General features: G+C 36.0%; 2 protein-coding genes across 2 annotated transcripts; one reads left to right on the forward strand and one right to left on the reverse strand.

Annotated features, from left to right (window-relative positions):
• Positions 1-536: 536 nt before the first annotated feature.
• Positions 537-1,229, forward strand: LOC148578924 (uncharacterized). The gene is made up of 3 exons (XM_088502865.1): positions 537-702; positions 824-915; positions 1,020-1,229. Exons 1-3 carry the CDS (start codon positions 567-569, stop codon positions 1,227-1,229), a joined length of 438 nt encoding a protein of 145 aa, XP_088358991.1. The 5' UTR covers positions 537-566.
• A 150-nt stretch (positions 1,230-1,379) lies between these two features.
• LOC107623467 (putative pentatricopeptide repeat-containing protein At3g15200) lies at positions 1,380-3,826 on the reverse strand. The gene is made up of 2 exons (XM_016325735.3): positions 3,261-3,826; positions 1,380-3,069 (listed from the first exon to the last, which is right to left on the reverse strand). The coding sequence occupies exons 1-2, from the start codon at positions 3,749-3,751 to the stop codon at positions 2,088-2,090; spliced, it is 1,473 nt and encodes a 490-aa protein (XP_016181221.1). The 5' UTR covers positions 3,752-3,826; the 3' UTR covers positions 1,380-2,087.
• Between the last annotated feature and the right edge of the window lie 13,947 nt (positions 3,827-17,773).

Genomic DNA, 17,773 nt, shown 5'->3' on the forward strand with positions numbered 1-17,773 from the left:
ATTTTAATTATATAAATAAATCAAATTTTTCATCTAAATATTAAGATAATTATTTGGAATAATTTTATGACAATATTGCACCACTAGAAGTTTTATTGAGATTAATGATTTATCAAATACTTATATTAATTAGGGCGCAACTCTTAATGGCTAAGTTTATTAGTCACCAAAAAAAAGCCGATTGTAACATGTAGCATGGGCATTCAATCCTACAATTGATACAAGCATGGTTCTAAAAACCGGAAACCGGTTACCTAGCCGGTCCGGGTAAAAAACGGGTTCTACTTATAAATATTTTTATGGTGGTTAAAATGATACTCCCACCTAAAAGTGGGAGTAAGGAATCCGTGGCCAGATTTTCATTCTTCTTCTCTTGAGGGGGTGTGGGTTCAACGCTGCAAAAAAAACCATCATCTCCAATCGAAACCAGTAAAACAAATAAATAAACACGACAAAACAGTGGCGATAAAGAACACAGAAAAAAGCTTTACTTGAAATCAAAGCGAGCTAGCAGTTAAAATCTCATCTTTACCCATACGCTGTCAGATACAAAGAAACAGAGAGAGATGGCGACTGCTATAGCTATAGCACATTTTTGTCCAAAAACAGGCTTAACTCTTTCTTGTCACAAAAGAAATCATTTCCTCTCCCATCACCTTCATTTTTCTTCTGCTTCCCTCTCCCATGCTGTGTTCTCCAGAGGTAAGTACTGTATGTAGTGTAAACTCATAAAGCTTACAACTATTTGCTGATTAACCATCACCAATAGTTGACTCTGTTTCTCAACTTTCTCTGAATCAAAATCACTCATTTGTTATTTCAGGCTATTTGTCAACTGAGATGTTTAGAAGGCCAAAAATTCACCCCATTATTTGTAAGGCCAAAAGATATGCTCCAAACACCACAAAGAGAAAGGTACAAACTATTTGTATTCCAACAATCAAATCCAAAGTTTTATTCGAAGCTTTATCAGTGATTTTCTAATAAAAGGAATAAACTTCAATATTATTGTTGGGCAGAGATTGAGTAGAAAGAGGGGAGGTGAACCTGACAAGAAAACACATAGGAGAAGGATGGGGTCTAAGAAGAAGCTGCTTTTCAAGATCATCAGGCTTGTCTCAGCAGCTGGGACTAGATTCTTCTATGCCAAGAAAAAGAGCAGGAAGATTGACCTCAAGAAATATGATCCAAAGCTAAAGTACCATGTCCTGTTCACAGAAGCCAGTTGATATGTAACATGGCACTTTCATCTTTGATATTTCCCTGCTTTGGTTTTCATCCAAGAATTGTATCACTAAGCTGTAAATATACAAATTTCCATTTTTGATCACATGTGTGTAGTTCCGGTGATACTGAAGCTGCAAAACTGAGCTAAGAAATTGTAGAAATCATTCCCAATTACCAGATCTCTTCAATCAGACTAAATTGTAAATAATTTTAATTCAAGGCTTCAAAAACTAAATGCCTTCACTGTCAAAACATTTACTTACTAAAAACAAAAAGAATCAAGAAAAACAAACAGAGGCCAAAGTCAACCAACATAATACACGCATCAATTTTATAAGAAACTTCCATTTCAAACTCTATCACTCTTCAAATCCTCCATTCCTTTCTTCAGCGGTACATTCTCTCATTTTCCAAGCACTGTTTGATTGAGACTAAGTTGAGATAGTTCCTCCTATTGCCGGCTGAATTCTCTTTTTTAAATATTAGTAGAAAATCTGCCGAGGTGCTTAATTGGATGAGAAAATGTAAGCTTATCCAACTAACACAGCTATCATAAACAGATAAGGGAGCGAAATAACCCCAGCCTTCTAATTTCTGGACCCTCTAATTAACATAAAATCTTGAATCTTAAAATTTGGTGTCGGGTTATCTTTTTTCCTTGCTTCTTGGCAATCTAAAGAGTTTGGCAAAATATCTCAATGTTCGAAAATTCAACCAAATCAACATCCTATGCGTCTCGGTAATTAGCACTCAATGCCTTTCAAAGATATATTACTGTTGGCAATTTTCGACTTAGAGAACCCAAACCAATGGCAATGAAGTTATTGGAAGAATTGGATCACTAGATAACTCCAATACCATCATCCTTTTTGTTTTTCTGTTCTTTCTTTTGACTGAATGTTCATGGAACTCAATAGTTTCTCAGTTCTTGGCTCAGGCTCCATTCCCTTAGACACCATCTCCCTAAAATAGCGCAAGGCATCCTTCGTCCTCCCATTTTTGAGGTGCCCATGAATCAGGATTGTATAAGATCGCCTATCTAGTCCCCATCCATTCCTTTCCATCTCTTCCCATGTTCTTCTCACCCCATCCTGGTCATCCCATTCCATATACAACCTCAAAACCAAGTTGTAAACATCATCATTCATGCTACACCCATTTCTCTCCATCCTCTCCAAAATCACAGGAACTTCCTTCGGCTCCTTCAAGGAACCCAGCAAGTAGCTATAAGTAACAGCATTAGGCAAACAATTCCCCTTCCTCCTTTCCATATCACTCACTAGCTCGTATACCTTCTCCATTCGCCGAATCTTACACATGTGTTTGATCAAGGAGTTGTAAGTAGCCACATTAGGTTCAACGCCCCTTTCGCTCATGCACTTGAAAACTTCCAATGCCTCAGGAACTCTCTTTTTGAAACAAAGAGCATCAACGATGCAGTTGCATATCACAACATCGGGCTTGCAACCTTTATCCCACATGCCATGGAACAACCTCAGTGCAGTGCTGAGCTTCCCCTTCTTGGTCATTGCCTTGATAAATGTTGCATAAGTGAAAAGATCCGGCTTGCACTTAGATGCCAATATGTCTTTCCACAACCTCTTCGCCTCATGTGTGTTCCCTAAGATGCACCAACCATGGAGGATCACGTTCCAGGACTTTATATCAGGTGGAAGCTCATTCACCTTGCTGCGAAACAAAGTTTCTGCATCTTCTACATGCTTGTACCTGCACAACCACATCAAGAGTGTCCTAAATGCTTTAGAATCAATCTCCAATCCAAACTCTTTCCTCCTATAGAATATTCCAACAGCTTCCTCCACCTTATGTGCACCCACATACCTGTAATCGGAGAGCACCCAAAATTAACCATTCACATATTTAAATGACACCTAGTTAGTTGACTTAATGCTCTTAAAATGTACCAAAGTGATATTAAAGAATTCAGAAAAGCTAATAGGAATCATTTTGAGATCACATATCACATAAGAAAATCAAACATCCAAAGCTCTATAATAGAACATTTAATCTACCTACGAATCAATGTGGAAAAAACCAACTCGTTCATGACACCCTGTCTATGGGACATTTCATCGAGCACCTGGTAGAGCTCCTCAAACCGCTTCATCTTCCCGAGAATATCCACAATCTCATTGAAAACGACGGAACTTGGCACATACCCATTTCGCTCGGGACTCGCTTTACAAGCCCAATTAAAGAACACGAGGGCGGGTCTCCAATCAGAATGATGCCGTTTAAGCACTTCGAAGACGAGTTTGTCGCTAAGCTGGAACCCACATAGGTCGAGTGCTCGCTCCACTTCGATGGCGGGCTTGTCCCTCCGGAACTTGAGGAGATTCTGAAGATAAACAATCGGCGGTGGTGGTGATGGTGGTTTCCAGTGGGGTGGGTCCGAAAGGGAATGCAGGAAGCATGTGGTTGGAGTTCGGAGGAGAGTGGCTGTGGCAGGGTAGAATAGGATTTTGAGTTCCCACCGGCGGAGTTGCCAGAACATGTACGGCATCAGCGGAATTGAATTGATGGTGAGGTCTATTATGCGAAAGGAGCTTCTAACCGACCGATAATTGACCCGGTCAAGTCACCCGTCACAGATTCACCTAGTCATAATTAAATAAAAATATAAAATTATAAAAATAAAATTAAAATGAAAAGTTAAAATGAACATCTTCACAAATATGTTAATAACAATCAAATATCAATTCTTAAACATAATTGAAGGTTGTGGTAGGCTTAGAGAAAGGGGGTTGAATCTATGCCTTCCTTTTAGTTGCTATTATTACCCTTTTAAAATAACTTTGCAGTTTTGATTCTGTTTGAACTCAGCAGCGGAAATTTATGAGACAATTTATTTTTGTCTCATGAATATCAGAAAACAGAACACAGCAGAGAAGAGAAAAGCTAACACCAGCAAGTATCCTGGTTCGGTTGCCTTGTGCTATGCAACCTACATCCAGTCTCCTCCACAACTATGGAAGAATTTCACTATAGTTAACAGTATTACATATACCAATAACACAGGATTGACCCAATCCTTTCACACTCAAGTTCTAACCTAACTTGACATTGGCTATGATAATACCTAACTATACCTCTTAGTGCTAACCCAACTAAGAAAGGGATACCTTACAGGTACAAGATACAAGACACAAACACACCTAAAGAAATCTGAAAATAACTCTAGGTTTTTCTCTCAAGTGTTTCACTCAGCCTTTTTCCACTCATGGCTTTTACTTGAGTTTTCTCACAATGCCTTTTTTCACTAGAAATTGCAGAATGATAAACATTGAAAAGAACATTACAATCAGTAAAACATGAAGGAGATTGACGTCATCAACAGCCTCTGTGCTATGCGAAAAACCAGATTAGCAAGCCTCTGATTCAGTTCTTCATACTGGCGGAATGCACCTTTGATTAGGTTACACTGTCCAGTTAGTTGAACTTCTTCAAAGAGCTCTCTCAGAACAATAACCTCTATTCACTGGTTTTCTCTCCTTGCTTTCTGAATGAACAGCAAGCTTCTTTTATCTCCTTGCATGTTGCTTGGTTCTTCTTCCAAGGTCAACACCTTGAGCCTTGAGCTTCAACAACTCACAGATTCACTTTTTCACCTTAATCCTCAGAGAAAAAACTTTCCCTCTGACTTACTCATTTTGACCGAAAGCCACAAAGCAGTAACAATAGAAATCTTCTTATGGTCAACTTGATCTTAGCCATAGAAATGCAACTTGGTCCCCAAGAATCTCTTGTGACCGTGGATTTGTAGCAGTGAAGAACAGAGATCAACTTTCCCTTGAATGCCATTTTCGGATAGTGCAGAGAGTTGGGAAGAAGGGATGAAGATCTGATTCATGCAAGATGAGATGGATTACCTTTCTTAAGCTTGATTTGGTTTGGATTTTCTGTTCTTTGCTTCTGTGCCTCAAGCTTCAATTTTCTCTTTCTTGCTTCTTTGGTTACTGGCTTATGGAGGAAGCTTTTCTTCTCTTTCTCTTTCTTACTTTACTGAAGTCTTGATGTGACTTGATTAGAGAGGAAAAGGACGTTGCTTTTGGTTAAGCAAAAGAGAGGGATTTGCATTTCTGAAACCAGATCGGGCTTGGATCGGGTATTGGTATGCTTGGCCCAATTTAATTTCTTTGGTTTCTTTCTTTGCTTTTGCTTGGGCTCTTTATTTTGCTTTCAGCCTAATATTCTTTGCTGAATGCCTTTTATTCCATTTGGGCTATTAACATTTGGCCTGCAACAATAAACAATTAGTTAATAGGTAAATTATAATTAATCAACACTAATTATTTATTTTGCTAAAAAATAATGTTTGTCATCACTAATCAATTTAGTTAATTTCTTAACTCAACAATCTCCCCCTTGATGACAAACATGATTTAAGCTATAATCAAAAGGAAATGAGTTTGAGTCAGGTTTAGAAAACTCCCTTTGATTTTTGTCATTTGCTTTTATGTTGCTCCCCCTTTCCTTTTCAAGGATAGCTCCCCCTGAATTTATGCTCTTCTCTTCTTTCCTGTTTACATATACTTATATGGAACTAAACAGATGCTATGTACCAACCAAAAGTATAGCAAACAGTGATAGTTTAAATGGCCAAAATAGAGTTTTAATACATCAGGGTCAGAATCAGACAGCAACATATCATAATCAACCCAACATCAAGCTATTACCATCAGCAAACAGATTCAGCATGTGAAAACAAGTATTAATGCAGCAAAGATTATTCAACATGCAAACTCAAGTATGGATGCAGCAAAAATCCCAAAAAATACTAGGGTCCTATTGCTATTACTCCCTCTTTTGTCATCAAGGGCGGATAATAAACAAGATCAACAAAAACAAAGTCTTGTATCCTGCAGAAAAGAGTTAGAGCACAGATCAAAGTGCTAACTAAACTACCAAAGGTGCAGTAATATCCAGAGTTATCACAGTCATCCAAAATGAAACAATTTAAAAGTACTAAAGAAGTAGAATTCATGAGACAAAAAGAGAGCAGCAACAACAGTTTTAATGAGACAAATCCTAGGCATCAGAACCATTCCCATCCGAAGCAGCTTCCTCTTCAACATCTGTGGCAATGTCTTCATCATTTTGAAGGTTGTCAATGAAAGTCATCAGTACAGCCACCCTATCCCTTGATTTCTTCAGAAAGTTCTCATGCTTGCTAGCCAGCTTCCTTTTCTCTTTGCTCAATTCAATCAAGTGATTCGATTGGGAGACAAACTCTTGAGCAACATCCCTGACAACATTCAGCAGAGTGGATTTCTTCCCAGTGGAGATGGAAGTACCCTCAGTGGAAGGAGCAGTAGAATCATCTGGAAGGAACTCTTCATCATCATCATCTAGAACCACTCTCTCAGATCGAGTTGGTCCTTTTTGCTGTTTCACTGAACCACCTCCCTTTAGATATGAATGTCTATTTTCATATTTCTCATTGGTCAAGTCAACACCAAAATACTCAAAAATGCAAGTTAGAAACATGCCATAAGGAAGAGCTTTGTTCTTTTCACTTCTAACAGAGTCAAACATGTATCTAACCATCAAATAAGCAAATGAAATTTCAGTTTTGGTGAGAAGGGCATATAAAACAAGAGTATCAGTGTAGGAAACCCTTTGATATGAGCCGCTTTGAGGCAGAATAATATGATTGACTATTCGGTGCAGTTGAGCACGCTCATATCCTAGGACTTTGTGAGTGGGTGTAATGCCATCTATTAAAGAGATATGTTCACAAATACTAGCCAGGGCATCATTGTAAGAAACACCAACTCCTTCATCCCACTTAACTGACGTGTAGGCACAGGGCCCAACATCAGTATACTTCAAAGCATCACTGATGGTCTCATTGTTTAAAACGATATCTCGGCCCTTGACATACGAATGAGCAGTGCCTTCATGATAAGTCATGTTTGCATAAAACTCTTTGACCAACAAGGGATAAACAGGTTTTTTGATATCAAAAAGGTGATTCCAGTCCAGAAAAATCAAGTTATCAACAAAAGGAAAACCTTTTCTTTTCAAATATGGCAAATCAGCAAGAAAAGAGGGACAAAGGGTACGATACTGGATAACCTTCTCATAAAAATTATTGTTCATGGCAGATTTGAATCTATAAGGGTTATAGTTCGAATGAGAAGTCAAAAAGTGAGCTTTGTGATCAAAAGGTCCAATGTCTGGTTCTTTAACATTTTGGAGAGGGACTCGAGTGTTACCTCGTTGAGAGCGCATTGGAACCGACCTGGATTTTGGTTGTGTTAGTTCGGGTATGGGTTCCTCAGTCGCCTGACGTTTGCCTTTGGAGGAGTCAGGCTTTGCTGAACTTGGTTTTGAGGAGCCAGGCTTGGAAGGTGTGGCCTTCGGTGGTGGCGTCGGCTTGACAGAGGCAGGAAACCTTGGAGTGTTTTTGGTCCGAGCCATGGGGTCACAGCGATGAGGAGAGGTAGGAGGAGAAGGAAAAGGGGTAAAGGTGCGGTCTTGAGAGCGAGTGGAAGGCTTTGTGGGTAGCTTGAAAACCTTTTCACGAGGAGCCCTTTTTGCAATGGTTTTCTTCCTCATTTGGTTAGTTTCAATCTTTTGAGGGAAGAGATGCAGTAAAGTGAGTGGGAAGAAACCGAAGAGTGTGTGGAGAAGTTATGGAGGGAAGAGAGGGAGTGTTGGTAACCGTACCCAAAAGCAAATTTCTAAAACCATGCAACTGCATCACCTTTGAAAAGACTTGAAAAGACATGACCTCATAAAAGAAAGATTTTATTTGATTTTAAAAAATAAAAGAGAAGTTAATTTTAAAATTTGAGAAAAACAACAAAATTAACCTGAAACACCTTTTTTGGGCCAAAATTAAATCCTCTTGAAAACCTTTTGGGCCACAAAACATTTATTGAAAACCTTTCATGAAACACACAAGTCATCAAAAACTAACAAACAAGATTGTAACATTCATATTTGGGCCTTGAGGTGATATGAAATTAATGAAACACATTTGGACCACTCTTGATCTGAATATTGAGGTTGGCCCAGATTGAGATTCATTTGAAACAAGCCCAGAACACGTTGACTTGATGGAAACGTTCATCACCTGCCCAGAATTGTCTCATGCCTGTTTATGAGACAAAAAGCTCCAGCAAATTCATCAGCATTTTTCAAACAAGGAATCATAACTCAAAATTCCTAGGCAAGTCCTAAGCATGCAGAATCTATCCTCAGCTAATGGTTTTGTAAAAATATCTGCTAATTGCTCATCTGATTTGACAAATTGAATACTAATATCCCCTTTTTGGACATGTTCTCTTATTGAGTGAAATTTCACTTCAATATGTTTAGTCCTAGAGTGCAAAACTGGATTTTTAGAAATATTAATGGCACTCATATTATCACACAGCAGGGGAATATTTTTAGCATTTAATTTGTAATCAGCAAGCTGCGTTTTTAACCATAAAAGCTGAGAACAACAAGAGGAAGCAGCTATATACTCAGCCTCTACAGTGGAAAGGGCCACTGTTGGTTGCTTCTTACTTGACCATACATTTAAGGACTTCCCAAGGAAGCAACATAAACCCGAAGTGCTCCTTCTATCAACTCTATCACCAGCAAAATCTGCATCACAATAACCAACTGCAGAAAAATCATCAATCTTAGGATACCAAAGACCAAAATTGGATGTGCCATGAACATATCTAATGATCCTTTTAACTGCAGAAAGATGTGACTCTTTTGGTTTGGATTGGAACTTAGAACACAATCCAACACTTTGCACAATATCGGGTCTAGAGGAAGTTAAGTACATAAGAGAGCCAATCATTCCTCTATACCTAGTCTCATCAACATCTTTCTCAGTTTCTCCCTTATCTAATTTAGAATTAGGATGCATGGGAGTTCCCATGGGTTTGGCATTTTCCATACCAAATTTCTTAACTAATTCCTTGGCATACTTCTCTTGATGAATGAAAATACCTTTTTCAGTTTGTTTAATTTGCAGCCCAAGGAAAAAATTAAGTTCACCCATCATACTCATGTCAAATTCACTTGTCATGAGTTTTCCAAATTTAGAACAAAGGGATTCATTTGCTGATCCAAAAATAATGTCATCAACATATATTTGGACTAGAATAAAAGAATCATTAGAGTTCTTGATGAATAGAGTTGTGTCAGTGGTGCCTCTTTGAAAACCATTTTTCAAAAGAAAAGAGCTAAGTCTCTCATACCAAGCTCTAGGAGCTTGTCTTAAACCATAGAGAGCTTTAGATAGTTTGAAAACATGATCAAAATGCTCTTTATTTTCAAAACCAGGAGGCTGCTTCACATACACTTCTCTATCTATCACTCCATTCAAAAATGCACATTTCACATCCATTTGGTATAATTTAAAACCACAAAATGCAGCATAAGCTAAGAGAAGTCTTATGGCTTCCATTCGGGCAACAGGGGCAAAAGATTCATCAAAGTCTATTCCTTCTTCTTGGTCATATCCTTGTGCCACTAGCCTTGCCTTGTTTCTTGCAATGCTACCATCTTCTCCTAACTTGTTCCGAAAAATCCACTTGGTGCCGGTCACTTTCTTTCCACTAGGCCTTGGAACCAAGGTCCATACTTAGTTCTTTTCAAACTCAAGAAGCTCATCTTTCATAGCTTTAACCCAAGAAGGGTCACTGAGTGCTTTCTTGACGTTTTGAGGCTCTATTTGTGAGAGAAGGGCAATGTTTGATCCTTCATTTGCCTTTCTAGTGGAAGATCTTGTTTGCACTCCATGAGAGACGTCCCCAATGACAAATTCCTCAGGATAATTCTTCAAGAATCTCCATTCACGAGGTCTGGTGGACTTGGAGGCAGATTCATTCACCAAGGGATTCTGGGCGCTGCTGGCTGCAGAATTTCCTTCAGATTCATGAGACAAAATGGAATTGTCTCTTGAATTTTCAGCATTAGCAGTTTCTGGTTCAGCTTGTCCAGAATTTTCTTTTTCATGATTTTGAGCAGCTTCATCTTCCTTTTGAGCTTGATTTCCTGCATCATAATCTTCCAAAATGCTTTGTACCAAGTTAGTATCACAAAATGTAACATGTATGGACTCCTCAATAATTCTAGCATCTTGATGATAAACCCTATATGTTTTACTAGTTGTGGAATATCCTACAAACAAACACTCATAAGCCTTTGGATCAAATTTTCTCAAATTTTTTTTGTTATTTAAAACAAAACATTTGCATCCAAAGATGTGCAAGTAATCTAAGTTTGGTGGGTAGCCTTTCCAAAGTTCATAAGGGGTTTTCTTCAAAAATTTCCTTATGATTGTTCTATTTAAAATGTGGCAAGCTGTGTTAACCGCTTCAGCCCAAAGAAATTTTGGAACATTGCTCTCACAAAGCATAGCTCTTGTCATCTCTTGTATGCTTCTATTTCTTCTTTCCACAACACCATTTTGTTGCGGTGTTCTTGGACAAGAGAAGTTGTGAGATATTCCAAATTCCTCACAAAAGGATTCAAACAAATTATTTTTAAATTCAGTTCCATGATCGCTTCTTATAGAAGAGATTTTCAAATCTTTTTTATTTTGAATTTTCTTGCAAAAAGGCTCAAAGGCCGAAAAGGCTTCATTTTTGTGTGCAAGAAATAAAACCCAACCAAACCTAGTGTAGTCATCCACAATTACTAAACCATAATGTTTACCACCTAGGCTTTGAGTTCTTGTTGGACCAAATAAATCAATGTGTAGCAACTCAAGTGGTCTTTTAGTAGAGATGTCTTCCTTTGGTTTAAAAGAGCTTTTTGTTTGTTTTCCCATTTGGCAAGCATCACAAGTGATGTCTTTGTCAAACTTTATCAAAGGAAGACCTCTTACTAATTCTTTCTTTACAAGTTTGTTTATTTGAAACATACTTGCATGGCTCAATCTCTTGTGCCATAACCACTTTTCAGATTCTTTAGAGTGAAGACAAGCTACATTTTGATTCTTTAGTTCATCAAGAGTAAGTCCATACATATTATTGAAACGCTTGGCAACAAACATCACTTCATTTGTCTTTTCATTAACAACACAGCATTCAAGCCTTTTGAAAACAACTAAATATCCCAAATCACACAGCTGACTTATACTTAAAAGATTGTGCTTTAAACCACATACCAAAAGTACATCATCAATGAAAGTAGATTGCTCATTACCTACTTTTCCAACAGCAATGATTTACCTTTACCATCATCTCCAAAGGTCACAAAACCTCCATCATACTTATTTAGTTTGATGAAGTAGGTTGACCTTCCAGTCATGTGCCTTGAACATCCACTATCCATGTACCACATGTCCTTTTTGTTCTTGGATGCTAGGCAAATCTCATCAAGATTGTTGTTTCCAGCCATGAAGCAGTCTTTGTCATCTCCTTCAGATTCTTCTTCTTCATTTGAGTCATTCTCAAGATCCTCCCAAGCTGCCATGAGTACTCTCTTCCTTTCCCTCTTGCTTTTGTCCTCCTTTTTGAGCTTTAGACAGTTTGACTTGAAGTGTCCAGCCTCCTTGCAATGATGGCATGTCACCTTGCTCAAGTCCATCTTTTGCTCTTTTGAACTTGAACCCTTGTATTTGCCCTTGCTTTTCATCATCCTTCTAAATCTCCTAGCAAAAAACAAAAGTTCGTCATCTGAAATACCATCACTAGACTCACTCTCTTTTGGTTCTATTTGTGACTTGAGGGCTATTCCCTTTTTCTTTGAGTCTGTGTTTGTGTGTGTGGCTTCATAGGCAAAGAGTTTTTCTCTCAACTCATCATAGGTTATGGGACTTATGTTGTTACTCTCGGTTAGGACAATGGCAGTGTTTTCCCACTCTTTTGTGAGGCTTCTAAGGAGTTTTCTCACCAAGGTTTGTTCTGCATAGTTTGTACCCATAGCATCAAGGTTGTTGATTATGATTGAGAATCTCTCAAATGCTTCATCAATGCTTTCTCCATCCTTCATGCTAAACATCTCATACTCTTTTCGCAGCATATCAATCCTCATTTCTTTGACTTGTTTAGTGCCTTCGTGTGTAACCTGGATTTTTTCCCAGATTTCTTTGGCTGTCTTGCATCTAGACACCTTCCGGTACTCTTCAAAGATGATAGCACAGTGAAGAAGGTTGATTGCTTTAGCGTTCAGCTCTATCTTCTTCTTGTCATCTTCATTCCATTCAGCTTCTTCTTTCGGAGTCACCACTCCATCAGCACTTGTTTTTGTTGGGATCTTGGGACCACTCACAACGATCTTCCATAAGTTTTAGTCAACGGATTGGATGAAGATCCTTATCCTTTCTTTCCAGTAGGAATAGTTCTTTCCGTTAAAGAAAGGTGGCCGGTTGTTTGACTGGCCTTCAGTGAGGGTGTAGGCAACTGTGGTTGTGCCCAGATTGTTCGCCATTGGATCTTTGCTCCAAGCGGTTAAGCTTGATTCTTGAGACCTTAGCTCCTGATACCAATTGAAGGTTGTGGTAGGCCTAGAGAAGGGGGGGTTGAATCTATGCCTTCCTTTTAGTTGCTATTATTACCCTTTTAAAATAACTTTGCAGTTTTGATTCTGTTTGAACTCAGCAGCGGAAATTTATGAGACAATTTATTTTTGTCTCATGAATATCAGAAAACAGAACACAGCAGAGAAGAGAAAAGCTAACACCAGCAAGTATCCTGGTTCGGTTGCCTTGTGCTATGCAACCTACATCCAGTCTCCTCCACAACTATGGAAGAATTTCACTATAGTTAACAGTATTACATACACCAATAACACAGGATTGACCCAATCCTTTCACACTCAAGTTCTAACCTAACTTGACATTGGCTATGATAATACCTAACTATACCTCTTAGTGCTAACCCAACTAAGAAAGGGATACCTTACAGGTACAAGATACAAGACACAAACACACCTAAAGAAATCTGAAAATAACTCTAGGCTTTTCTCTCAAGTGTTTCACTCAGCCTTTTTCCACTCATGGCTTTTACTTGAGTTTTCTCACAATGCCTTTTCTCACTAGAAATTGCAGAATGATAAACATTGAAAAGAACATTACAATCAGTAAAACATGAAGGAGATTGACGTCATCAACAGCCTCTGTGCTATGCGAAAAACCAGATTAGCAAGCCTCTGATTCAGTTCTTCATACTGGCGGAATGCACCTTTGATTAGGTTACACTGTCCAGTTAGTTGAACTTCTTCAAAGAGCTCTCTCAGAACAATAACCTCTATTCACTGGTTTTCTCTCCTTGCTTTCTGAATGAACAGCAAGCTTCTTTTATCTCCTTGCATGTTGCTTGGTTCTTCTTCCAAGGTCAACACCTTGAGCCTTGAGCTTCAACAACTCACAGATTCACTTTTTCACCTTAATCCTCAGAGAAAAAACTTTCCCTCTGACTTACTCATTTTGACCGAAAGCCACAAAGCAGTAACAATAGAAATCTTCTTATGGTCAACTTGATCTTAGCCATAGAAATGCAACTTGGTCCCCAAGAATCTCTTGTGACCGTGGATTTGTAGCAGTGAAGAACAGAGATCAACTTTCCCTTGAATGCCATTTTCGGATAGTGCAGAGAGTTGGGAAGAAGGGATGAAGATCTGATTCATGCAAGATGAGATGGATTACCTTTCTTAAGCTTGATTTGGTTTGGATTTTCTGTTCTTTGCTTCTGTGCCTCAAGCTTCAATTTTCTCTTTCTTGCTTCTTTGGTTACTGGCTTATGGAGGAAGCTTTTCTTCTCTTTCTCTTTCTTACTTTACTGAAGTCTTGATGTGACTTGATTAGAGAGGAAAAGGACGTTGCTTTTGGTTAAGCAAAAGAGAGGGATTTGCATTTCTGAAACCAGATCGGGCTTGGATCGGGTATTGGTATGCTTGGCCCAATTTAATTTCTTTGGTTTCTTTCTTTGCTTTTGCTTGGGCTCTTTATTTTGCTTTCAGCCCAATATTCTTTGCTGAATGCCTTTTATTCCATTTGGGCTATTAACATTTGGCCTGCAACAATAAACAATTAGTTAATAGGTAAATTATAATTAATCAACACTAATTATTTATTTTGCTCAAAAATAATGTTTGTCATCACTAATCAATTTAGTTAATTTCTTAACTCAACAATAATTAATGATGCAAAAAGAGATAATAAACTAGTTACCGGTACAAAATACTTTTTCAATTTAAATGAACAAAAGAGAGCAATAGATAACACAATCGCTAAGTTAATGATTAACAAATTCATTAAAAACAAAATTCAAATCTATTCTTACAGCAACAAATTTACCTCGTTGATAATTTCCAACAACAAATTCAACTATGATAATTTTCAGCAACAAAAAATTTAGCTAAGTGATTATTTCAGCAAGATAGCAACAAATTCAAGGTTTAGTGAAGATAATCAACAGCAAATTCAACTTAGTGATGATTTTCAGCAACAAAAATTATTTATACCAAGTGATTATTCACAAGACAGCAACAAATTTAAGGTTCAATCAGCAACAAAAATTCAACTTAGTGATGATTTTCAGCAAAAGAAAATTTTAACTAAGGGATTACATATATACTGAAAAGAAAAAAAAAATTAAAACTCCATCTTGAAAATGGCCTAACTAAAAATAAAGAGTACAAAAATACCTCGTTCAAAGATAAGACTTCAGAAACCATTTAAGATATAATGATATATACTACAAAGTGAAATTAAACCAACAGACATGTTCAAAATGATCCAGCATTTATATAAATTTATTACAAATAAATCTATAAGGAACCTAAAAAAAGATAACAAATTTGTACAAGAAGATCCTTACTAAACTAAATGTCCGAGAATTAACAAGTAAATGATCCCAAAACTACACCCAAGATGAACTATCAACACTTAATGCAGCATAAAATCACAATCCAGTTCAAAACAGATCCAATTACAAGAAATACACACTTCAAACAGGTAACCAACAATTCTACACCAAAAATCCAAACGAATAATTTGAACTTAATAGGATCGGATCAGATCTAATGATCTCAAATCAAACTACAGACAAAACAAATACAAAGTTTTGACTCAAAACCAGAATTTATAATCGGGAAAATACTATCAAAGAAAATATATGGAAGCAACAAACAGCATTTGATTTGATTTCCATTTTAGCATTCAGCAACAAACATTACAAAACAGCAACAAGTAATCCCTAATCACACTAAACCTGAAATCAATAAAGCTAACAGAGCATAATTCCTAATTACAAAAGAGCAAGAAGTAATCCCTAATCACACTAAACCTGAAATCAATAAAGCTAACAGAGCATAATCCCTAATTACAAAACAGCAACAAGTAATTCCTAATCCCTAATCCAGTTTTAGCAACATCAAGAAAATTTCAACAAAAATTTCAGGAATTAAAAACTGAGAAGCAGAAAAAAATCAATTATTTGATTTCTATTAATCTATTCACAATTTCACATTCAAAAAAATCAGCAAACAGAGCATAAAAGGAAGAGAAGAACCGAAGAAGTGAAAGCAGTGCCACTAAGATTTGTACTCATGCAATGGTCCAACCCACCATAACAAAGGTCAAACAATAGGACCACTTGTCTTGTAATGTATGGATAATTTTTTTGTATATTGAAAAAATCTTGGTGTAATACTCAATTATTGAATTTGATGGTATTTTTTAAAATTGTGGAAACAGTACAACACGCTCTCCTTGGATACGCCCCCTTGTTACTTTTTTTTTCTTGCATGAGTGATTATTATTTAATAAAACGGAAAGAGTACATAAAGAGTACGCAAAGATAATAAAATTTTGAAAGAATAAGGAAAGAAAAGAAAAGATGAAGAAATTTTATTGATTATTGATTGATTGAAATTGTAAATTATGAAGGTAAAACTGTATATATATAGTTGAATTTGTAGGGCGTAAGACTTTTTTTATTATTGTCATGGACTACGATGAAAAAGTAGTTTAATATTATTTTTCATCTTTAGTTATAAACTTTGATATTTGAACTTGTCTGTGAACTTGTTATGTATTATTTTTTCTCCTATGAGAATCGCGCATGCTGAAATTTTACCTGTATGATTCTACTGCCAGTGACATTGCCAGTTTTGTTCGCCCAAGTATTGAGGCTGAGTTGGCAAAGAGTGATTGAGGAAGACTATTTGATAACATTTGTTCTCATTGTGCTCAAGCTAAACCTCATAAATTGTCTTTCCTTCATTCTTCTATACAGCACTACTACTGCTTGTTTTCTCTGATGTTTGGAGACCATCACCATATATCTCTCATTTAGGTCATAGATTTTATGTGACTGTACTTACTTACTCTAATGTTTGGCTTTATTGATGCTTGTTTACTGCCTTTGTATAATTTCAATCTTCTACGCAAGGTGGGAAAAAAAATTTCACGTTTAGTTCCTATTTATATACATTAGGTATATACTAAATCGCAAAAAAAAAATACTTATAATAAAATGTTTATAATAAAAAAATTTGAAATGTACTCCCTTTAGAGTACTCATAATATATTTTAAGCCAATTTTAAATTTTATAAAATTATTTACAACAATTAAAAAAATGCTTATACATATTTTGAAATTTTTATCAAGGTAAGAATCACAAAAAAAATGCTTATAATTAAAAAATTTGAAATGTACTCCCTTTTATAGTACTCATAACATATTTTAAGTTATTTTTAAATTTTATAAAATTATTTACAATAATTAAAAAATATTTATAATAAAAATTTTTAAAATTTTATAAAAATATTTAATTTAAAATTATTGGTAAAATCTTAATTGTACTCTATTACAAAATGAATAATTACAATGATATAAATATTTTATATAAAAATTAATAAAAAATTCAAATTTCATATAATAATATTTCATTTATTTTTGATAGCTTATACATATTTTAGAAAAGTTTCGTAAATTTTTAGATAATATTATTTTTTTAATTTTTTAAATTATTGATTGTGTAAAAGCATATTGTATTTGGAATTTGAGTAAATGTATTATTTATTTTTTTTAATTTTTTAAATTATTGATTGTGTAAAAGCATATTGTATTTGGAATTTGAGTAAATGTATTCTTTGATGCATTCGATTTACCTACATAGTGTAGTAAATAATAAATGGAATAAAATTATGTTATTTCTCACGTATCCTTATAAATCGAACTCATTTGGTTCGATTTATATGCATATGAAATTAAATTATGTTATTTACTTACATGCAAATACAAATCGAAGCTATTTATTTTGATTTATAGGTATATATCAATTTGTGTGCAATTTGAATTTATTTGGTACTGGTTTCCATAAATCTAATTTGATTGATTCGATTTACATAAAAATGAATCTTGACACATTCAGATAGCCATTTTCATTTTTGAGAATCTGGATAATTTTAAATGTCAATTGATTTATTCTACTAATTTACCCTATGTAAGTACTAATAAACAATGTCGACCTGGAGCACTAGTAACTTAGTGCCTCCACATTTTTGGGATACAATGGCGAGTGCTTATATTATCAGTATGAACTTCATATATAGTTATAT

Source organism: Arachis ipaensis, chromosome B10, assembly GCF_059453495.1.
Source record: "Arachis ipaensis isolate K30076 ecotype BB chromosome B10, ASM5945349v1, whole genome shotgun sequence".
Classification (NCBI taxonomy): Eukaryota; Viridiplantae; Streptophyta; class Magnoliopsida; order Fabales; family Fabaceae; genus Arachis; species Arachis ipaensis.